The sequence below is a fragment of the Melopsittacus undulatus genome, chromosome 14, assembly GCF_012275295.1.
Source record: "Melopsittacus undulatus isolate bMelUnd1 chromosome 14, bMelUnd1.mat.Z, whole genome shotgun sequence".
Classification (NCBI taxonomy): domain Eukaryota; kingdom Metazoa; phylum Chordata; class Aves; order Psittaciformes; family Psittaculidae; genus Melopsittacus; species Melopsittacus undulatus.
In genome coordinates, this window is record NC_047540.1 from 5,217,351 (window position 1) to 5,240,719 (window position 23,369).

At 43.2% G+C, this 23,369-nt stretch overlaps 1 protein-coding gene across 1 annotated transcript; it reads left to right on the plus strand.

Moving 5' to 3' along the window:
* The first annotated feature begins 1,390 nt into the window (after window positions 1-1,390).
* Window positions 1,391-16,851, plus strand: CLSPN (claspin). The gene is made up of 25 exons (XM_031043243.2): window positions 1,391-1,417; window positions 2,285-2,414; window positions 2,917-3,380; window positions 4,023-4,175; window positions 4,526-4,615; window positions 4,832-4,904; window positions 5,433-5,541; window positions 5,907-6,454; window positions 7,199-7,390; window positions 8,103-8,284; window positions 8,814-9,016; window positions 9,303-9,367; window positions 9,750-9,955; window positions 10,428-10,588; window positions 10,694-10,920; window positions 11,129-11,243; window positions 11,965-12,046; window positions 12,376-12,470; window positions 13,014-13,178; window positions 13,276-13,397; window positions 13,609-13,736; window positions 14,229-14,331; window positions 14,945-15,027; window positions 15,209-15,370; window positions 15,569-16,851. Exons 1-25 carry the CDS (start codon window positions 1,391-1,393, stop codon window positions 15,680-15,682), a joined length of 3,999 nt encoding a protein of 1,332 aa, XP_030899103.2. The 3' UTR covers window positions 15,683-16,851.
* The last annotated feature ends 6,518 nt before the right edge of the window (window positions 16,852-23,369 follow it).

Consider the following 23,369-nt stretch of genomic DNA (forward strand, 5'->3'; position numbering starts at 1 on the left):
CTGAGGGGTTTCTTTTCATTATCTAGTAGGTTAGAGACAGTATCTTAGTTCTATTTTTAATGGTGGGTTTGTAGAGCCCCCCTTACAAAACAACAATTATTACATTACTGTAGCTCATGTAGTAGCTACAGGAAACCAGAACTGTTGTGATGTTTGCAATGGGTTTCACAGACATTTGCTTTTTTCACTTCCTCCCTTCTCAGCCTTGTTGGCACTACACGAAGTATCGTAGCAGATCAGTCCATCTGCTCCTTATCCCCCACGAAGCTGTGCCTTACACATACTTCTTTTCTGGGCTTTGCCTTCAGTGGCAGCAGATTGCTGCTGTGTGACTTGGAAGAAAAACACTGCTCTAGCAGTATGTTCTACAAATGGTGAACGTAATGCTGAGAGAGCACCAAACATCCCTAATTCTAGTTCAGAACAAGGTCCCAAACACTCACCCCCACCTCATTATGCTTCCTCCAGTTGCCAGTGGTAGGAAATGGGTTGCAATCACCCTTTGAAGTTCCACATTCTAGAGAGGAAAAGAAGAGGTTGAAACTAGATGACCTTAAGGTTCTTTCCAACCTTAAGTATTCTATGATTCACAGCTGCTTACACAAAATCAGCTTTGTGTTTTTCCATGACTTCCTATGGCTCTATAGAAGCCTCTTGAGCATCAAGGCTGAGTTCTGACCTGCCATCCTTTGATGGTTTTTAGGCCTTATATACTGCAGGCTTGGTAGTGTTATGTGGTGGTACCACTTTACATGGATAAACAGGTTCAGGTCTAAGACTTACCTCTGTTCAGACTAACCTGTACTCATCAGCCCCAACTATTCAGGGAAGGATTTTGCACTCCCACTAGCACATACCTGCAAGGTGCCGGGAACAGGCCCACGGCCTCCTGAGGTAACACAGCACCTGACACTGGTGTTACCTCACACTGGCACTAGGAACAGGGCCAAGCTGCCCTCACGAGAGCCCCGCTGTAGAACACGGCCTCAGCTCTGAGGAGAGCCACAAGACACCCACACAGCCTAGTACCGCATCGGGAGAGCTGCTACCACCCAGCAGACCCCAGGACCCACAGCCAGGCATGAACAGACCTAACGCAGAGACCACCATCAAGCCGAGCGCTGCCATCACAGTGCAGAGCCCGCTCCCTTCTGACAGTGAGGTGGGTTCCCCCACAGGATGCTCTTATAAGGTGCGCGGTGGCCTGGAACTCGAGCAGTGATTGGGCCAGGCAGAGGGGGCGGGGCTACGTGGCGAACCCTCCCAATAAAAAGGCGAGGGGTGGGGCTTGTGTGGCAGCCATTGGTTATCTCTAGGGGTGGGCGGGGTTATAGCAGGGCGCGAAGACTCGAAGCGGGTCCGGCCGCAGTTGTGTGGCGGGAGCGGAGCGATGGCGGCGGCTCCGGCGCCCGCTGAGGTGAGTTCTGGCCCTGCGCCTTGTTCCGGCTGCCGGCGGTGGTGCTGCCGGTGATGGTGATGATGGTAATGGTAATGGTGGTGTTGGTGCTGGTGCTGGCAGTCGTAGCAGCAGCTGCAGCAGTTTATTGCCTGCCTGCGGCCTTGGGGCTCTGCTGCGGGTGGTGCCACGGAGCTCTGGATGAGGCGAGCGGCAGAGGCAGCGGCGGCAGCGGAGCCTCTCTCCCCCGTGCGGCACCGGAGCTCCCTCGGCCACCGGCTCCCCTCCCCGGGCTCCCCCGCACCCTTCCCCGGGCTCCCCGTTCCCCCTGCAGCCTGCGCTCCCCGCACCCCCGTCCTCTCGCCCTTCCGCCTTGCGGCCCGCGCTGGGAGGGCCGTGCTCGGCCTGTCCCCGCGGGCGCGGTGCATGCTGGGCGCTGCACGGGTGTCGGTGTCCGTTCTCCCCGGGGGGGTCTCTCCATAGACCCTGGGAGCGGCCGTTCCCCCCCAGAGGGAGCCGGTACATGGGGCTTGGGCACCTGTGGAGGAGCCGTTCTAAAGAGCCTCCACAGGTGTCTTCTAGTCCCTTTTAATGGGGTCAGGTGAAATGCGGGAGTGGGAGAATGAAGCTTGCGTTGTAGTGGCTTGAAGTAACCAGAGCAGGTCAGCTGGTTTGTGAGTTCTCTTTTCCCTGTGTCCAAGCTGGCCTGAAGTATTAATAAATTGACATTTCCTGTAAATAGCAAGCAATTATTACAATACAATAGTAATGTGTGTCTATATTATTGCATGTAAGGGGTTAGCTGAGGTTTTGGAATGCAGTTCAGCACCAAGAGTCATTGCTCTGTATGTAACATGAAGTAAGGAAAACCTGATTTTTGCTTTGTAGTCTCCATTAGAAGATTTGAGTTCCCACTTGCAGAAACCCTTGGACAGTGACTCTGACAGCGGACAGGGCAGCTGTGAAACAGCCTCTCCAGGGCACCTTGGCAAGGGGACAGCATCTCCTGATGATAGAGGTCTGTAGTACTTCTGTGAATTGCACCTGGTTGTTGTTACCTTCAATGATGTGTTTTCCAGTTTACAAATACCTTTTTAGGATGTTGCTGTGGCTTAACCTCTAGGAACCCAAAATGCCTCTTTTGTTGCTTAGAAGTCTGTAAATCTGTGAAAACAGAAACAGCAAATTGGATGTAGGTCTTCTAATTGTTTATTCCCTTTATTATTTGCTTAATGTGTAATCACTGCTGGCTTTACTAGTGTTTGCAAGCATTTACTAGCATTTCAAGACAAGTCACTATCAGTGAAGGGTTTTCAGCTTTGCCCTTTTCTAAAGGTTAAAAACCTGTAAACAATTTGAATCTATTATATCCTGCCCTACAGGGAGAAGGGGATTGTGAAAACTTGAGTACAGGCTGATTTGCTCACTGATGTGTAACTTTATGTTGAACTGGTTGCTAATTAACATGGGTCAGTTTTCTCCCTGTACCATACATCATATCTTTAAATATATCTTATCAGATTCAGAGGAAGAGATTTTTGTACGTAAAAAGACAAAAAGCAAGAAGGTGCTTCAGGACAGTGAGAGTGAAGATGGAGAGGATGGTGGCTCTTTTGTGCAGAATGGAACTCCAGGCAAAGACAGGGAAGATGAGGAGGAAAAAGAAAACATTGAAGCCCAGAGGAACAAGAAACCCCGTCGGATTCGCCAAGGCCTGTTGGATAGTGATGACAGTGACACTGGTGACCGACTGCAGGCTGAAGGCCTTGAATCGAGGATGAGGTCTGGCTTCTCTGAGAATGAGTTGGAAGAGGAAAGACCCCTAAAATCTGGGAAAAAGTACAGAAAACATAAACCACCTAAAGGGGATTTTGAAGAAGAGACAGCAAAAAATGCTGTAGGAAAATCAAGAAGAAAAAAGGAGAAGGAGAGAAGAGCTGAGTCCATTAAAAAGCTGAAAAAAGAGAAGCAGCCTAGCACAGAGGTGTGTATTTTGGCAGAAAATCTGAGAGATTTTCTCAGCTAAGTTACATTTATTACTGCATTTGGTTATATTTCAGTGTTTCAGTACTGCTGGTGTCCACATGACTACAGCAGGTGTGGTATACACGGTGCACCACAGGGAGCGTACCAGTTTCATCCACAAAGTGCAAATCCCAGCACTTGATAATTTAATGTCAGGCAGAAACTCTTGGAGTTCTGTGGGGATTTGTGCTGTGCATATACTGCTTTGATTGGTATTTCAGCTTTCTCTGTGTTCCTGTGTTTCTGGAGGAAGCTTTGGACTACTTTCAAATTGGAACTCTGCTCTGAATAAACCTCTGGTTGGGAGGTTGCATATTGTTGCTATTTATAAAATGCATATTTCAAGTGTTAATTTATTCTCTGAGCCATTTTGGTCTTCAGTCATTATTGAAGTTCCCTACTTACCCTACATGCAGGGAATACTGCTCCAGTAGTGAGTATGACTTGGCCTGCATGGCACACGAGATGCTAGATTAAACACAACATGAACTTTTTCCTATTTTCTTTCATCATGACCTTTTGAGAATCAAATTAATGTTAAAGAACTGAAAGGGATCTTCTGAAATTAATGATGTAAATATTTTATTCTTATGACAAGCAGGTAGATGGTGGTGAGAGGTATCCTTTAAATGACAGTGGGTGTCTTCTTGACGACAAGGAGCTCTTTGATAATGGCTTAGAAGAGGAAGATGAGGATGAAGAGTCAATAGAATCAATACGGGCAGCAGTGAAAAACAAACTGAAAAAACACAAGGTAACATTTGCTAGTGATGCAAGATTATTGGTTATTAGTCTTGTACCTGAGCATGTGCTAAAACTTTTTGACAATGGTGGGCTTCTACTGGTGTGACAGAGGAGAGAATAGTCCTTTGCTTTTTGTCCTTTGAGACATTGTCTTGGAAAGTCATAAAGATAATGCTATAGCAGGAGCTTTGGAGATCTGCCATAACTATTGTGTGGGATTTGGTTTGGTTTATGAGAGTACTTGCTGGGTTTGCTGACCAGTGATGATTCAGCACAATTATTTCTTGCTTCTGACTTGTTTGCCTTTGGTAGTGCCTGTGTATCTAGACAACTGAATCAGTCTCCTTTTACGCACTGTAGAACAAAGAACGGTTTCCTGAGGATGAAGGCTACAAACATGTACTTGATGACGAAGATGAGGAACCTGTAGAAAAAGAACCAAAAAGAAAGGTGAAGTATTCTTCTTTTTAAAGCTGTCCATTGCTGTAGCAACTCAAATGTGTTTTGTATGCACACTGCCCAATAGTTGTTGCAGTTGACTGGCTGGTTTTAATCTTCATTTTTTTTAACTGGCTGCTTTATTCTGACTCATTTCTCTTTCAAAGGAAAAAATAAACTTAGTCCCATATTTTCTTTTCTGACTTCAGAAGCTTTTCTTTCTTTAAGGAACGGAAAGCAGCAAAGTTGAGTAAAGAAGCCATTAAACAACTGCATAGTGAGACCCAACGGCTTATTAGAGGTAAAACTTTTTATGGACAGGGGTATAAACTATTAAAAATGGGAGAAATTGAAAGGATTTACTTGAAAGATTACAAACTTCTTTCACCTAGCATGAGTTATTTAAGGTTGAAGGGGGCAAAGACCCTATTTTTATTCAAAGGTCTGTTAAAAGGTGTCTTTGTAACTAATGAACAAATGTAGTTCTGCAAACACTTGGACCTGTCAATTTGTGTAAAGGTAGTACAATATCTAGCGCATGATAGGAATGCAGTAAAATTAAAACTGGTCTTGCCATCCTGATACCAACATCATAGTTAATTTGATAATGAATCCATGGACATGTTGCATATTTGGTTTTCAAACCTGTTGTTATTGGCACCCCTTCCCAAATCACAGTGTTTGCTGGATTCAAGTTTAAACTGTGCTGTTCATGCCTAGTAGATGTCTCTACTGCAAAATACTTGTGAAGCTTCTTTGAATTGCAGAGATATCATATAAATGCATTGCATTATGTTTTAAATGTTCTTTCACGTCCTCTCTCTGATAGAATCATCAGTGTCTCTTCCATATCATGTGCCTGAGGCCAAAAGTGTTCATGACTTCTTCAAGCGTAGACCTCGACCAGTATATCAAGGAAATGCCATGGCGTTACTGAAGTAAGGACTTAAACCTTCCTCATATCTTTCTATAGGCTAACCATGCCAAAGGTACTGTACAGACTTACACACCTGGAAATTTGGAGTATGTCACTGTTAACATAAGGCAGTGCTCCTCTCTTGATACAGTTGTACTACTAGAGTAATCAGGGTATAGTAGTAACTCCAGATGAAGTAACTTGCTCACGCAAAGTTACTTTAATGTGGTTCAGACTGAGCCCCAACATTTTTCTTGGACTATTTCTTCTTTTGAGTAATGCATACTAAAATACTTAAGCTACTATAGTCACTAAATCTCTTGGGGAATTTTGTACTGTGATAACCAATACCACCCATGGATGATATGTTTTTGTTATTGTTGTTAGGTCTGCGAAATACCAGCTATCCCTAAATGAAGAGCCTGCAGACAGTAAGAACTTCAGCACAGATTGCAAAGATGGGCAGATAGAAAGTGATCAATCAGTAGCTAATGAACCAGAAGCAGTTCTTGGCAAAGATGTTGGTATTACTGTGAACAAGCCTCTTGCTGATGTAGCGAAGACCTTGACAGAAGACTGTGCTGAAAAACCCCAGCAGGACAGTGACGATTGTCAGACAGTTGGGGCTGCAACAACTGATAATACAGAACAGCACTCTGATTTCGTAAGCACTGATCGTCATGAACAAAAAGAGAATGAAATACCTTTAGCAGTTGATGGAGCTGCCCTTGAGCAAAGAGGTGAAACAGCACCAGATGTACAACGTGAAAAAAGCAATCAACAAGAGGAGCCTGGAGTGGTGGCACAGCCTGAAAAAGTGAGGAAGTCCAAGTTGGATAAACTTCGTGAACTGGGAATAGACCTGTCCATCAAGCCAAGAATCAATTCTGGCAATGAATCCTTTATAAACCTGGATGAATCTGATTCAAGTAAAGGTATCGCTTTTCTTGTTGCAGTTCTATCTCATCTGTCCAAGTAAGCAGAGTTAATCTGACTATAACTAGGAAATCTGATGGCTTTTTTTTCAGGCCTGATCTGTTCTCTTTAGGTGATAGGACAGTCAGGCACGTTCACTTACTGGTGTGGATTCTTTGCTTAATGTTGGTATCCCTTTTCTTTCAGCTGATGCTTAAAAGGGAAGTTGTGAGTCGTTAATACTTGAAAGCTTGAAGGACTACTCAGTGATAACTATTTAAGGAATAGTTTATTTCCATGTCTCCATCGTGAATTACATTGGCAGTTAAAGCATGTGGGAGCCTATTTTCAAATGGATTTAAAATGAAACATGCATTAATTATCTGCAAAGAAAAACTGGCCTGTGTTCCAGAGTGTTTACCACTGACTTTTGCAGCCATCAGTCTGGTTTTAGATACTTGGGTTAACAGAAATTTAGAACTGGAAGTGAATTGGTCTTGTGGATAAGCCATGGTTAATGATAAGGTAGTTTAATATTAGCTAGTAGCAGTTAAATACAAGTTACAGCAGAAATATTCTGTAATGGTTTATTGGTTTAGTAGTTAAATATTGTTTGCAAATATTAATAAAGAATTGAAGTTTTTAACCAACTACCTTGGGGGGGGATCTTGAGGCCTACCTTGACATGTTAATACTCAGTGCTTTTAAATGCTATAAAATGAACAAAATTTGCATTCTAAAGTGTAATTAATATGTATTTAAAGAACTGGAAGCCTTGAAAGCACGTTTCTTGAAGCACACTCTTCAGACATCAAAATCCAAAGTTGAACGGACCATAAACGTGAACATCATCCGTAAGGAGACTACATCTGAAGGAAAGGAGGAACTCAAGGCAGATGTGGTCCCAGTAGTGTTAGCTGCAGAGAGCTTGGATGAAACAGTCCACACCAAGCCAGGTTGGTGAGAGAGAAGTGATGATGATTGAACTGGCAAACTGTCTTACACTTATTTGTCCTTTTTCCAGTGCTGCCCTATGAAATACAAGTGAAGGGATATTCATCTGTGAAATTAGGGTGTTCCCTCTAATGGATAGCCCTGTTTTAAAAAGGAATCTTGAGTAGACCTCGTAATTAACTGACTCAATCAGTGCTCAGACTTCTGAACTATTAACATTTATTAGATCTCTCATACTTATGTCTATAGTGCAGCTTCTAATAGAATTGTGTGTGTTTGCAAACAGAATTTGCATGTGACTCTTGCATAGTATCAATTGAAATAAATAGATTCTTTGGCTGGGTTTATGAACATGTGCTATTTTTAGCTGCTCTTATTTCCTGTGCTGTAGCACATCTGCCCATGGCAATTGGATGCTCTTGTTCCCAAAAGAGACAGTGAAGAGTAGGATTCTATTCTCAGAGTGCTGTGCTAGTGGAATTTAGGGATAATGAGGAATCTTGATAATTCATGAGGATGTGTTGTCTCTAAATTGAGCTCATTGAAGCTGCTCCAGCTCTTGCAGCTGCCAGATCAATTCATAAAAACATTTATACCCAAGTAACTTTTCCCTTTTTATGCATGTAGTTACACTTGATTTGGATGCCGGAAGGCAGGGAGGTCAAGGCTATACTGTTGTACATCTTATGGGTTCATTTCTTCACTTCTGTCCAGGTGAAAAGCTCCAAGCACTGAAGGCTAAACTCCAGGAAGCCATGAAACTCCGCAGGAGTGAGGAGCGCCAGAAGCGGCAGGCATTGTATAAACTGGATAATGAGGAGATGTTGGAGGAAGAAGAGGAGGAGGAGGAGGAAGAGATGACAGATGAGTCTGAAGAGGAAGAAGGCAATCATGAGGTTTGTAGGCAACATTTTTACAGAATGTACAGCTTCTTGATTCTGCTGCCTCCCTCCAATGAAATGAGACTTTTTTTAAGTTAGTAACAGGGAAAATTGCCAAGAATTTTTCCTAGAAGCTGAAAAATTGCTGTTGTGGACATGTTTCAGGATTTGGATTGCCTAAAACTGAATTTATTCATATTTTCTTTTCATATTTATTTGCTTAAACAGTGCTGAAACCAAATATAAGTGTATAAAAGATTCTTTCTCTTCTTATATATTCTTGGCTCATTGCTAGAAGGGGATAATCTGAGTTCACCTGCCCAGTCTGGCGTAGTGTTTACCTTGGCCTTTCCTTCTGAAAAAGGATCAGAATAGCTTGGCTGTTTCAAGTACCTCTGTGTCAGTTGTCTGAGTGGAATAGGTCCATGTAAGAGCTGTGGATGTCCCTCAGCTTCATCCTCTGTGTGTTAAAATGCTTTCTTGAAAAGAATGCAGGAAACTGACAGATCAAAAAACCTCTGCTGTATTTGGGGATGTTTTTTAGAATGTGGAATTTCTGCTTGGTGAAGCAGAGGAGGATAATGAAGATACAGAAGAGAAACATGTTGAAGACTGTGATAAAGAAACTGACAAAGAATCAATCGATGGTGAAAAGCTGGAGAAATCTGTGCACTGTGATTCTGTTTTCAAACCACCTTCAACAGAGTCTACATTGATGCTTTTTAAGGACAGCTCCTCAAAAATGGGGTAAATAAACCAGGCTTTAAAAATGGTGCCGAGCAATTTAAAATTTACAGTGAAAATACACAGATATTCTTAAAGTACTTTTTATAGGTATTTTCTGGTTTGTTCCAGTAGTTATATGTGCATTCACATATATTTGCTTTAAGAAACTAAATGGCTGTAACTTGTTCAGTGGAATAATTGACCCCTACTAGATGTATTTGTGTGCTACCTTGTTTTTTGCAATTAGGTTTGACATACAGTCATGTTCATCTTGTGTATAGTGAAAAATCTATTTAATGAATTGTAGGTATTCTCTTCCTGATGAGAAACTTGAAATGGAAGAAGCTGCAGACAAAGGACCTACGAAATTAGGTAAAGTAGAACTATTTTGGTAACTAACACTTTTTCACATGGCACACACAAAAGCTTCTCCTTGAGATGGTGTCTGATGTCTTTGTTATTTCATCACCTGTATGGTTATATAGGATGATTATAAAAGTTTAGACTGGCAAAAAATGGGAGGGCTTGAAAAAACTAGTGAGGAATAAAGTTCTGAATAGTACTGGAAAACATAGAAACAGTCAGGAATGAATAGGATGAAATTCAGTAAAAAGTGTGATACGCATCCTTGGAAGGAAAAGTTCAACATGAGTAGAAAAGTGAACTTTTGGCAAGGTGTCAGTGTGGCAAAATAGTATCTTGAGGTTTTATTGGATCACAAAAGTTAAGCACTGTATTAATACTTCTTTTCCAGAGGATGATGATTCCTTTTCCTTGCCAACACTAGCAAAAGAGAGTAGCCATAACAGTAGCTTTGAGTTGATTGGCTCCATGATTCCATCATACCAGCCCTGTAACAAACAGGCATCACGTGGAGGGAACTTCTTATCTGCAGCAGGAGGTTTCAGGTCACCTTCCCCAGGTTTTTTCAAAACAAGCTTTATCAGCTCTGCTTCCAAGGTAAGCTTCTGAGGCCTGTTCCTGTCATATATTTACTCAGTGGGTAGTGAATAAATGTATTTTATTGTGCCTGTCTGATCTATCAAAGAACATTATACCAGAAGGCACTATCTAGCCAAATACTCTTGTGAGTAAGGTTTCAGAAAAGCAAACTGTTCCTGCACTTTAAAGTATTTCTGCATTGGAAAGGATAAAAATGACATAGAAACTTGTGTTCTAAAACATCAAAGGAAAGATGTCATAATCTGTTTTTTATATCTAAAGTGTGTACATTGCAAATAGTTTTTTAAGCGTATTTACATGGACTACCCAACAGTGAACTCCTATGATTTATCAGAGCAGTCTTGGACATACCTGATTCCTGCCTGGTGTTAATCCTTTAAAATAGTTTAAATGTTTTTTCCCATTTTTGGTTTTGAATTCTAGGCTTGCAAGACAAATGACTTGTATATTTGTGTATTCCTTTGACTAGAGCTCAGGAAAGACATCTGAGCCTTCTCTTCCCATAGAAGATTCCCAGGATCTGTATAATGCCTCTCCTGAGCCAAAGAGTTTATTTCCAGGGGCTGGGGAGTCACAGTTCCAGTTTTGTTTGGAAGATGACACTCAAAGCCAGCTGCTTGATGCAGATGGGTAAGTAATAGGTAAAAAGCATAGCGTTTTGTGCGCTTTAATGTATAATGTAGAAATAAGACATACAGACCAGCAGGATTTTTCTAACTACAGCCTTTCTTTCAGGTTCTTAAATGTTGGACAACATAGGAATAAATACCAGTCTTCCAAGCATCAGCTGCCTCTGGCTAGTATGGATGAGAATGCAATGGATGCCAATATGGATGAATTACTGGATCTGTGTTCTGGAAAGTTTAGCAGTCAAGCTGAACACGTGCCAAATACCAGCAGCAACAAAAAGCAGAACATGGAAGAATTGCTCAATCTTTGTTCAGGAAAATTTGTGTCTCAGAGTAAGTCTTGAGTTCTGCTTTCAGCTTTGCTGATTACTTGATTTCTAAGCTTTATGATAAGGGACTAAGGCCACATGTGGGACTTCTGAGAGCATTAACTATTACTCCTCTTTGTGGGACCACGCTGTTATTTATAGGGTGCTCTCTGACACTGGAAGAGTTAGAAGTATATCTGTCTGATAAGTTGCTATCTTACTACTTTCTGTAGCAGGTTCCCCAACATGGGCATCGTCAGTATCTTCCAAGGCAGAAAAAGACAGTGACATAGAAGATCCAATGGCAGAAGCTCTAGCACTTTGTTCAGGCTCCTTTCCCACAGACAGGTCAGCATTGTTCTTCCTAAAATCTACAAAAGCTTGTAGGGGTACTTGTCTCATTTCACTCTTAACGTGTTTTCATTTTCAACTTCAAAGTGCTGTAAGCAAAAATATGGTCTGTTTTGGGGGTGAAGGGGAGGAATAGTGCAAATTGCTCAATAATCACTCTCTAAATTGGCAGTATGTACCATTTCCCACAGCTACCATGAAGGGAAGGTCTGCTTTGTCTTTCACAAGAGTAAAAAGTGTTGAATAACTTTCCTGAAACTGAGAAAACATTGTTAGAAAGTAGGACTTCTGGATTCTGTTCTGGGCTGTTGCCAAGCTGCTGGAACCATAACCCAAATCTAAGTTTGGGTACTTGCTTTCTTTTCCACTGATAAACTAGAAAGGTGTATGGCTGCCTAACAAAAGAATAAGGAGGCTTAACAAATGGGAATTCTAGAAGGATGGAAGAGGAATTTTAGAGGGGGACAAACTCAGAAATTAGTACTTGTCCCATGGTTTCTGCAATTGAAGACCTGAGGTGTCTTAAAACATCAGTTCTAGTGGGGATTTGGGGCACTTAAAGCTAAATGCTGTTGAGAGACTGTAGCTCTTTGAGCACTCGCAGGTAATTGCCTGATAGCAGCTGTTGTTGTGGTTGAAACTTTGCCTTGAATGATTGCAAAGCCATCATTGGAGGTGAAATGAAAATGTGTATTTCTTTCATTTACTTTTCCCTTAGGGAAGAGGAGGATGAAGAAGAGCAAGAAGAACTCGGTGGCTTTCAGCTTTTAACAGATGATGATGCGTTTGAAAGTGAAGAGGTATGAACTGCTGGAGCAAGGCAAGCTGCTGCAGCATTCTGCCTAAGAGAATTCCATTTGTCTCCTTAGTTTTTTAATTATAACCTTCAATACAAGGTATTGATACTTCCATATCAAGCAACTGAGGGTATTTTAAGAACAATGTTTGGATTATTTTAAAAGTCTTCTTAATATTATGGTATGCTGGATAAAGCATTGTAGCATAGCAAATCCTCTCAAAAATCTCTGCTGGTTTAGTCTGTGTTATTGATTGAAGAGCAAAAGAAGCTGGCCTTACAAAGCAGTCCACTTTTAGAAATCTATTCATTCCTGAAAACTCTCCTTGACAGGATGAAAAAAGTGGAGACAGTGATGGTGAAGCAGCAGAAACGAGTGATGAAGAAGAGCAATTGCTGAGACATCGAAACAGCTTGAAGAAAAAACTGTAAATACATCTTTTGGTATCTTAATTGCCAGACAGAATAGAATATTAATAGAACTAGGAATTTAGTCTGTAATTACTCCATCCTCAGCATTAGTAGCTAATGATTGTGTTGTCTGTGGCTCCTTTTTTTGCTTTGGTGCTGTTGCATTAAATGAGTTTAACTCTGTTGCTGGTGTGTTATAGAGGATTTCCATTCTAATTTTCATTATGGTTAGAAATCAAGACAGCAGTGAAAGCAGTGCATCATTTTTATGCAAGAATATTGCTGTCATTACTCATATCTTAAGATATTTATTTGTTCTAGTAAGTAAAACATCTAGTTGGCAGTTATTACCATCCCAGTTGGTAGGCAACTGGCAAGGAATGTGGTGATGATAACTTGGAGTGCTGCATGTTGGCAGTCTGTGCATGTTAGACATTCAAGAACTAAAGTAATTTCTCGTTTAGGATATGTTTGGTTTATGTCAGAAGATAAATCTTGCTTTCAGAAGGTTTGTGTGATGACTATTGGTCTACTGAACTGAACTCTTAATGTTTTTATAGAAGACTGCAGGAATTCATGGAAGATGAAGCAGAGCTGTCGGGGAGTGATGTAGGAAGTGAGGATGAATATGATGGTGAAGACCTCAATGAATATGAAGAAGAGGTTATTGATGAGGAACTCCCTAATGAAGAGGAATTAGAAAGCCAAGTACAGAAATTACACATGTCAGTGACAGTATTAGCACATGTTTTTGAGTGGAGTCATGTATAGCCCTTGGATTATCATCTGGATTAACCTTCTCCTTTTCTCTGGTGTTGACAGGAAGGCAGTGCTAGATGATGACAAGCGCCAGTTACGCCTGTACCAGGAGAGATACCTCATTGATGGTGACCTGCATAGCGATGGCCCTGGCAGGATGAGAAGATTCAGATGGAAAAACATAGGTGCCTTTCTAATCCATAGTTAAGAGACGGGGGTTAGAGATTGGGAAGAGTGTGTGTGTAGATGAAATAGCTCTCAGTATTCCTCCAGAAGTAGGTAAGGTCTTTCAGAAATGAACTGAGGGGGGAGGATGTCTGGTTTTGGTTTTCCTTTTTTTGTGTTTTTACATATTTTATGCCTCTTTTAAAATGGGTTTGATTTTCCTTTGTCCAGATTATGCTTCACAGGATGACTTGTTCCAGAGAGACTCAGATAATGATGATGAAAATGAGCAATTTGATGACACAGAAGTGAAATGGAGGAAAGAGCGATTTGAACGAGAGCAGTGGCTTCGTGAGCAGGTATTAGTTACCTTCAAGAAAGGCATCTTGCTTAGTGTTTATACCATAACTAGATGTGAAACTGCTAGCTCCTCAAGTTTAAACTCTAGAAACAATACTGTTTCTGAATGTATCTTTGAGTTCATTGTGAATTCTACTTTTCTACAAGTATTAGACAAAGAGAAACTAATTCAGAAGGGAGAGGCCAAACAAATATGCTCTGAAACAAGTCAGCTTCAAAGCTGGACTAAACCTGCTGTCTGCTGCTTCAGGTTTTGGAAGTTTTGGTATTAGATCAGATCCATCAGCTGAATGTGATGCTACAGGTTTGCTGTTTGTGAATAGACTGAGATGATAAAGTATTTAAGAAATTGCAATACATTTTTACAGTACAAAGTAAATAAAAATGAGTATATATAATGAGAAGATTTAGTCTACTTACAATATCAAATGAAATGTTTGTTCTTAAGATGAACTTTTACAACTTTACAAAGTGTTTTCTCTCTGCTACAGAAGGAAAAAAATAAAGAGCAGGAGGAAGAGGAAGAAATAGGTGAAGACAGCCAATTCATGAAGCTAGCAAAAAAAGTAACTGCTAAATCCCTACAGAAGAAAGGTAAGCTTACTTTTTATTGAAGTGACAATCAAACATGAGAAAAAGCTCAACCTTCAGTCAGCAGTTGTGGTCTCCAGGGATCAGGAAACTCATGTCTAGTTTTCCAAATCTTTTAGAACTAGAAATGCTGAAGTTATAAGAGTATTGAAAATATGCAGCTGCAAGGTGGGTGATAATTGTATGTATTTACAGCGTAAAATATTATGCTTATTCTCGAAGCAAATGTTGTAGAATTGAAATACATCTCTGTTTAGTCTTTTAGTCTTCCTTTGCTTGTCTTTAAGTTGCAGAGAAGTGGACTGTTAGTAACATAGAGCCTAGCAGTTTCTCCAAATACCTGTGACTTAAGGAAACACTGTGTAATGTAGTGGAAGCAAATTTAAGTTTTCCTTGGTTGTGGCAAAAACATGACTCCAGAGAAAAGCTGTTTCCAGACCAAATTTTCCCTCTGACTGATAGAACTAATTGCCAGTCACCTGTTGTATGGCTCATAGCATAATTTGATGTAAATTCCCACATACATTTGTTTGTTGTCGATTTTTCAGCTTCATATAAAACTACAGCCTTTCAAATGAAGTTCAGAACCTGACGTTTTCCTCTCTGTCTCTCTTAGCAAGCCCAGCAGTAGTGGCACAAGACACAACACTGTTACCCAGGAACCCCTTTGAAGCATTCAGACCAGGCACTGATGTCCAGGTTGGTGATGGTTCTGCAAAATGGTATTTCCAAACCACATCTGTGGAACACAGCAGTCAGCTGCCCCTAGGTTCTGGTCATTTCTGGTTTGCATATAGGGAGCAGTTTTTCTATTAAGAGTAGCCTACTAGTAACTTTTGCTCATGTGAGTGGTTTAACACAGCATTTCTCTGTTCTTCAGATAAAAAGCGGGTCTCTCTTGAACAGACCTAAAGCTGTCCTTCAGAAACTAGCAGCAATGTCGGATCTTAATCCAAATGCACCTCGAAATTCAAGGAATTTTGTCTTTCATACGCTTTCCCCAGACAAGAGTGAAGAGGCAAAGGAGAAATCCAGACTTCAGGTAAAGATCAGTGTGGAGTGTGCTGCCAGTTGTGTAGATCACCTGAATGTACAGGCACAAAGCACTTGCCAAGCAGTTGAGAGCATTGCTGTTTAAATATTCTTATTTCCCAGGGTGTGCTTTTACACCAGATGATTCTCTCATAATTCAGAGTTTAAACTTTGAGGATTTTATACATTCCAATCTATCTTATTGCAGGTGAAGAAAAGAGGTCCTTCTGCAGTAATAACACCTCTGGCCAAGCGGTCTAGGGTGGACAGCACAGAGGAAACAAGTCAAAGCCGAAGCATATTCCAGTACTTGGAGAGCTGAGTATTCCTGCCGAGGGCCAGAGGTTGTGTCTGGTCTCTTTGCCAGCTGTGGTTTGCTTTGCAGATCTGCGAGCAGCCATCAGGAAGGTAAACAAGTTGCTGTATGCTCTTGAGCTGTCACTTACTTCACCAGTTCCAGTTGTTTCCAGGGAATGGTCTTGTTTATTCCCTTTTTAATCCATTCTCTGTGGCAAATGAGAGCACAAAATCCGTGCTTGGCTTGGAGGGAAATGCTAACTTGGCCTTTCCCAAGCATTAAGGAAACTTTTACACTACTTTATACTGTCCTCACAATCTCGCACATTTCAGTGGTATCAGTTCCATCTGAGAATACCAAATGACAGGTATGATGCAGAAATGCTGCTCTTTGCTTAAAGCACAGATGAGGGAGGTATTTCTGCAGTTTGGGGTAAGAAAAAGCAGTGTTAACTGGCAGAACATGTTTACACTCACAGTATGAAGCTGCCTATGGCTTCCTCCAGTGTCTTATTTTCTCTAATGCTAAGCATTTATTAGCTTGATGTTTTAAGAAGCACTAATTTATATTTTAAATGTATACTTTTAAAAAAGGTCCCACTCATTTATGAGGCAGTTTAATAATGAATTCTTTCCAAGTTTTTATTCCTGTTTATATTCACACACATGTGTGTGTGTGGGGAGAGGGACGAATGTGAATAATGTGGGAGAGGAAAAGGAGTTATGTTGGGGGGGGTATTTTATTGGTGGGGGGAGCTGCTTGGTTTATTTTGCCCAACTGAAGGCTCTTAAATCATCCATTCCTGCTGCACTCATCCAAGAGAAATCATCCATTTCTGAACAGTTAGTGAATGGCCCTCTCTTGAATGAGCAAATTAGACAAGGACCCATCTACAGGTGTTCTAAAGAAGAAAGAAACCTGAGACAGAATATAAAGCATTTCTGACCTTTCTTGTTGAATGTGTTAAAGTAGGGACCAGATTAATACTAATAGTCCTCTCTGTAAAACACCTTTAGGACTTTATGTCACACACTGAGGTGGTGACTGATGGATAAGTATCCTGAACTGTATATTTTGTACCATCATACACCTGGTGTGCCACATGTAAAATATCTTGCTGTATATTATGTTTATAAAGAATTATGGTACAAATTGGAGTGCAACTTTACAATAAAACCTGGTTTTAATTTTGATTGAGGCAGTTGGAATTAATTTATAGGATTTCACTGGGTTGTATGTATGGGGTTTTTTTCCCCCCGGATTTTTTGTCTCTTCTAGGCTTTGGGGGGCTTTTTTTCTTCATTGCTGCTTTTCTTTTGTAGCCACAACTAAGCCCTTCTCTAGGAACAGCTGCACTAGTACTGGAATACAACAAAAACACATCCCTGCCATGTTTATTGAAGGGTAAATTCTCAAGTCCTTCCTATTATGTAAGCCACTTAAGTTTACATAAGATTATTGACCTTAAGAATGTTTAACTGCTTCAGTAGTTTTGGTTTTGTTAATTCCTAGATAGAACTTCCTTTATCATTGGCTTGCTGTGTGCTTCTTTCACTTCCTTCTCGCAGTTCTAATAATTAGTGTAACCTGCATTTGAGGGGGGAAAGCTTAGGGAAGAGAATGGGGGAGGAAGGGTCGTTTATCAGATGTTTCTTGAAGAACACCATAACTGGTAGAAGGTATCTGACTATCCAGTTGTTTCTCTGTCATGGTGTTTGCATTGATTTGTAAGTTGTACTAATTTAGCACAGATTTATTGGGCAGTAACATTCGAAGCTGCAATTCAGTATCTCTTAATTTTGTTAGTAGTACCTGCCACTAGAGAGCAGCAAGAGAATGCTCTTCCCCTAGCAAAAGGAGGGGGAGGAAGAGTGAGTAAAGCTTAAGCTATACTCGACTGAAGGGGAAATACTTACAAGAGTTTTCCATACTCTATGGCATTGCAAAGGATTAAATTTATATGAACTTGTAATTGCTGCATTTTGAGGTATAAAATAGTATGTGATGAGCACCTTTAGAAGGTTGGCTTTGTCCTAGTGGTCTTGCTGCCCTCTCCTCAGCATATGCTAGCACAGGGATGGTATCTGTTTTGCTTTCCCTTTAGCATTTTCCTTTCAAAATGTGTTTTGTTTTGCTTCAGAACCAAGAGCAGAAAACCAGTGTTGGGCTTGAAGAGCTTATAAATAGAAATAGAATGGGAAGATTTTTGGCTACTGCTCAGAGTAGATGTCTCTTCCACAACAACCTTATGGTAGTTTGGGGTTTGTGAAATGCTGGTAAGCACTACATTACACACCAGAAATTACTTGCATGGGTGTATATTCCATGTTGTGTTCCAGTGGTAGGAAGCCAGGGGCAGGGTCTGTAGGACCAGGAATTGCAGCAGCAGGAGGGATTGGTGCTACTGATGCTTATTGTGCCAGACTCCATCTTCCCACCAGGGATGAGCACTGTGGGTTTTGTCCTGGCCCTTGCTGCTGACCTGTTCCCATCCATCTCATCACTCTGGCCAGCTCTTCCAGGGCTGCCCCTGCCCCACCTCCTGTCTGGCACATTAACTCAGCTTTGGCTTCTCATTTTCAGGTATTGATTCTGCTCGCCCCTCCTGGCACTGTGATGATGCTGCTGTGCTAATGGGGAGAAAAATCCCCCCTGTTGCTGCTGGAAGTGCCAAGAGTGGTCTGGGGCTGGTAGGAGGGACTGCCTGAGGGTCGAGGCAGAAAGGGGTGACATGTGGGTAAGGGGCAGCCTTGGGGCAGTGGTGCATTTCAGCCTGCATAGAAGTGGCCTCTGTGGGGCTGTCCTGGGCTGAAGGAAGAGCTCCTTGCCACTTCATTTGTGCTTTTCCCTTCTAATTGCACTTACAGCTGAGAGTTGGGACTGGTGCTGTTTGTTTTTGGCTTTGCAGGAGATGCAAAAGTGGCTCCATCTTTGTAGGCCACCAGGTTTTTGTCTGGGTTAGGCAGCTGTAATAATCACATGTCTCAGTGCCTCAGTTTCCCTTTCCTGCATAAGGGATGAGAAGAATAAAGACTTTTGGATCTGAGCTCTGGTCCTAGACTCACTGCCTTGATGAGAGGAGTGCTGCTAAACTAATTATGCACTATTACTTGCTGAGTGTGCAGACAGAATGAGCTCTTAGGAACCTAAATGATAGTGAAGAAATTAAAGGAAAACTTATTAATCAGAGGAAGGGACAGCCTTTGGTCTGTGTTAAAGGTTAACATTGCAGACACGTTTATAATCATAGCTTTCACCACCGCATGGCTCCTCAGGGGCTCAAGGCAGTCACTGAATTATGTTTTCTTCCCCTTATGTTGGTTTGGTTTTTTTCCCTTTTTGCTAAGAGACTGAAAGGGGGAGAGAAAAAAAACTATTTGTTTGTCTTGTCTAATTTAATTTATGTTATTTATCAAAGAGACAGGTTATTTGGGAAACCAGATGGACCCAGGCTAAAATCATCTGTATTTCTAACATGTGAAAAATTATCTCGGAGTGGACACATGAAAAGGAGTGTGCTGTATGTATGTTTTGTGTGCACTTATCACACGAGCTTCTGCACCTCATCTGTCCTGGACCTTTAATCACTCGTCCCAGACCCAAGTGTGTGGGTTAAAGGACAAAAAGACCCTCAGGCATCCTCCAAGTGTGGGGCAGGGAGGGTGTCTTCTAGAGCAGCCGTGTCACAATTATTTATCCTCTCTGGCTTTCATCCTGCTGGTAAGTTGGTGCATCTTTCCTCCAGGAGTGATGAATAGGGTCTTTTTGGGGCTCATGAAAACATCTTTAGCATGCACTTGGATTTGGAATGGAGCTGGTTGATGGTTTCAGTATCTGTTTCTTTTCCTTTGGTCCTCTGTTATGAAAGAAGGAAATATAGAAAACAGCAGCAGAACCAGGCAGGAATGGTTTTAGTCTGCCTGAAATGGAGTAGGTAATTCAAGAAGTGCAGAAATATGGCACAAGAATTCAGTAAAAAACCAAGAGGTGAGTGCTTTCTGCCATACAAAGGAAAAGGTAACAGCAGAGAGGAAAAACAACCTGTCCTGCAGGACTAAGGATGCAAAGACATTGCCTCATGTGATGGCAGAGCTGGAGCAGAGGATGCCTGGGCCCCTCTGGCCATTGCTCCTGCTCAGTTACCCTGCCAGGGCAGAGCCTGTGGAAGTGTTTGGATTGGAAAAGACCTTGAGATCACTTAGTTCCAACCCCCTGCCATGGAGCTTGGGACCTGCTGGACAGTGGTGAGGGATCCTGCATGAGTAGAACACCCCAACTCCTGCTTTATCACTGAGAGCTGAGCCTGGAGTGGGCTCCCCTCCCCAGCCTGCCCAGCAGCTCCTGCCATGGAAACTGGCTCCGAGGCTTGCAGCAGGATTGGGTTTATGTGACCTGTAAAGTGAAAGTTCCATTCTCTAGTAACTATTAGTCATTAATATTAATTATAACATTGCATATACTCCGTGTGGACAGATGTTCAGTCCTTAGGGATTAGTATTTTCTCTTGTAGCATCCAGAAGCCCAATTTATGGCTAACTCCAGCTATGCTTCTCCAGGCAGCAGAGATCTAAACCAGCTGTAATTAAAGAAAATGACATAAAAGATTGCAGCAAGGGGAAGGGGGAGAAGCAAATCTCGCAGCTTTGCAAGAGATTAATTTCATTTTTAGCTAATATTTTTCTGCTCCTCAAGGCTGTTTTCATGCAACACGCTCTGTGCTGCTTCCCTTCCACTGGCCTATTGATTTTCAATAGTTGATGATGCTCGTGCATGTGATGATGAGGGATCAGTACCTGAGAGGTGTGTTTCCTTTGCGTGGTAAGATGTGCACCCTTCACACATGTCCTCATGCTCACCCAGCACCCCAAAAGCCACTTGCAGCATTTAAGCTATAACAGCTCCTGAGGTGTTGCTGCCACTGACTGACTGCATCCCCTTTCACTGGAAAGGGAAGAGGAAGGAAAAGATTAGATGGGGTCAAGGCAGCTGGCGAAGACCCCCCCAGACATCTGCAGGGAGCAAAAGCAGGGCTGGGGGAGCTGGATTTGATACTCATCAGTCAGCCCCAAAGCCCCCAACCCTGTAGAATTTTGGAGCCAGTGGGATTTGTCCATGGCTCCTGTTAAAAGGGTGTGAGTGATGCTGCTGGTGTCTCGTTTCAGTTGAAACTGGTGATGTCAAACCCCATCGTGGTACATCATTCCTACTCCTACCCTGCTTCCCCCTTCCTCTTCCATCTCTCCATCTGCAGCAGGCCTAAAGGCAGGGCTGTAGCCTGACTTGCTGTGCTCCCTGTCAGCCCTTTGGCTTCAGTGAGATCCCAGCTGTGGCCAGGATCACTCCTGCTGCAGAGCCCGGCTGGGGCTGCACTGGGATCTGGGTTTACCACCTGGTTTTGCCACCTGGGCTCCCCTTCTCCCCAGGCAGGCTCAGCCCCTGTGCCTCTCCCAGGCCCGGAGCAGGGTGAGCATCACTTTGGCACTTGCCCATGTCCCCCCCGCCCCTTCCCCAAGTCTCAATGAATAAATCATTGTTTTATTAAGGAGAAGCAGCTGCTTTTTTCCTTGCCTTTTTTTCCTGACACTCCATCCATACCCACACGAGCCCTTTGGCACATGCTCGAACTCCAAAAGCCCCATTGAGGGCCCCTGAAGCATAGCAATTGATACACAGAGATCCCCAAATCCTATTCAGGAGCCGGCTTTTCTGCACGAGCAGCCTCTAAACAGCTAATTCACTGCTCTTTTTGTCGCCGGGGTTAAGTGGTTAAGTGTGTGTGGATCCCATAAAAGGCCTTTACTCCATGAAAAGCTATATTTACATTGTAATCACCAAAGAACTGTTTAGGCAGTCAATAGTGGGGCAGGCATGGTGGGGGCTCGCAATCGTGCCCCTCACCTCTCCCGCTGATCCTCCTGGAGCAGGACTTTTGTGGGATTATGTCCCTCCTCGCCAGCTGCCAGGAGCTGATGCTCTTTGTCTCTGTGTAGAGCTGGGGACCAGACCCACAGCACATCCCTGCCTCAGCATCCTGCATCCCGGTGGCCCAGGCATCCCTGGTGGGGACAGCACCTCCTGGTCCTGCACATCGTGGCTGTGGGCAGCACAGGGTAGGACCCCAATCCCACATAAAGGAACCCCCTCATTAATTAACCACCCATCATTATGAGGCAGGTCCTCAGTACCCCTGTGTGTGAAGTGCGAGCTCAAATTCTATCACTTTAACAAGATTAATTGAGCACAGCAAAGAATGGCAAAAGCTAAATTAATTCACCAAGAGCAAGGCGAGGGCTTCCCTTTCCACCAGGAGCCATTTCCATGTAATCAATTAGATGATGTTCCAACTGATATCCCCATCGGGAACCGCCTGCTCTCCCCACACGGGTGTGAATATTCATAATGGCTACACTGTGAGAGTAAACACATGAGAAATCCCTGCGAGCCCCTGTGGGGTTTGCTCAGGAGGGAATAGCACTGGTGTGGCCAGTGGGAATGGGATGCTGCATCCCACCAGGCACAGGGATGGGGATTGGGGTGGTGTTGGAGGTGGAGATGGGGATGGCGGTTGGAGTGATGATGAGGATGGAGATGAGGATGCTGCTGCCATCAGTGACATGCCAGCAGAGCTCCCTATTGGGGAGCAATTGCAAACCACACTGGGCCCATTGCAAACCGCATGGAGAGAACTGGCTGCAGCCCCTGGGTCACTGCCACCAAGCACTGGGTGCTGCAGCAGCAGTGCCAGGAGCTGCAGGGGATGCGTGTGCCGGCTCTGGGTGCTCCCTTCCCTGCTGTGTTTGTCTTGTCTGCGCTTGAGAAACAGACATGAAAGTGGTTTTATTGTCATCAATTACACACCAGGACCTGTGCGGTGCCTCCTGTGAGCTCTGTGATGGAACGAGCTTAGAAGTGTTTTACTGCACCCTCCAGCCCTGTGGAGTTGTAATTACGAGGCTCAACAGGCCGGTTGAGCAGAGCTGATTTTCCCCAGTGGGCAAAGCACCCCCATGGATGGGGCTCTTAACTCCAGGGTGGCCTGAAGGAGCATTCTCGTCTGATACAGGATGGGACCCGGGTGCCTGGTGCCCTGTGTGTCCCTATGCCGTGCACCACGGCCCTTCCCAGTGTCACCCTCTGCATTGCTGGATCCCATGTCCCGGCATCTGCATCACTGCAGGGTTCTGTTTCCCTCTGGTTTGGCTCCTGCCTGGATCTTCCCAAGGCTCTGGAGCAGCAGTGCCTCCCTTCCTCCCCTGGCCAGCACACGTTGTTCACATTAGAGCCTAAATGAAAGGATATTGTTGGTTCCTGTTCGGAGATAATAACCTCAGTAGCAGAGGGAATTTCACCCAAGCAGAGCATTTGCCAGGCTGTTCCCACCAGGAAAGCCCTTTGCTGGGGTCCGTCTCACTGGGATGATGGGAATGGACCTGCTGGGAAGCAGGGGTTTATCTTGGCGTCCTGCTCTAATTGCTGAAAACTCTGCTTTCTGACCTCAAAACTGCGCTCCTCATCCAGCACAGGCACCTGCAGAGCCCAGGATTAGCTCAGAAGAGCACTAGCTGCCAGCCGCCTGCTCTGCCATCCCTAAGGAGAAGTGCTCCTGTTCCAGAATACCCACAGGACTTTGGTTTTCCTTCTTGTTTTCCATCCTTTGCCTTCTCTCCTAGGGAAATCTGAACCCTTCACCCTGCCATGGAAAGGAAAGGGG

What these genes read in the sequence shown, in the direction of transcription:
- CLSPN (XM_031043243.2), top strand. Translation starts at nt 1,391, where the DNA reads ATGGCGGCGGCTCCGGCGCCCGCTGAG. An exon ending in AAAAAGAACCAAAAAGAAAG is followed by an intron (nt 4,616 to 4,831) that starts GTGAAGTATTCT and finishes TCTTTCTTTAAG; the next exon opens with GAACGGAAAGCAGCAAAGTT. An exon ending in TTATCAGCTCTGCTTCCAAG is followed by an intron (nt 9,956 to 10,427) that starts GTAAGCTTCTGA and finishes TCCTTTGACTAG; the next exon opens with AGCTCAGGAAAGACATCTGA.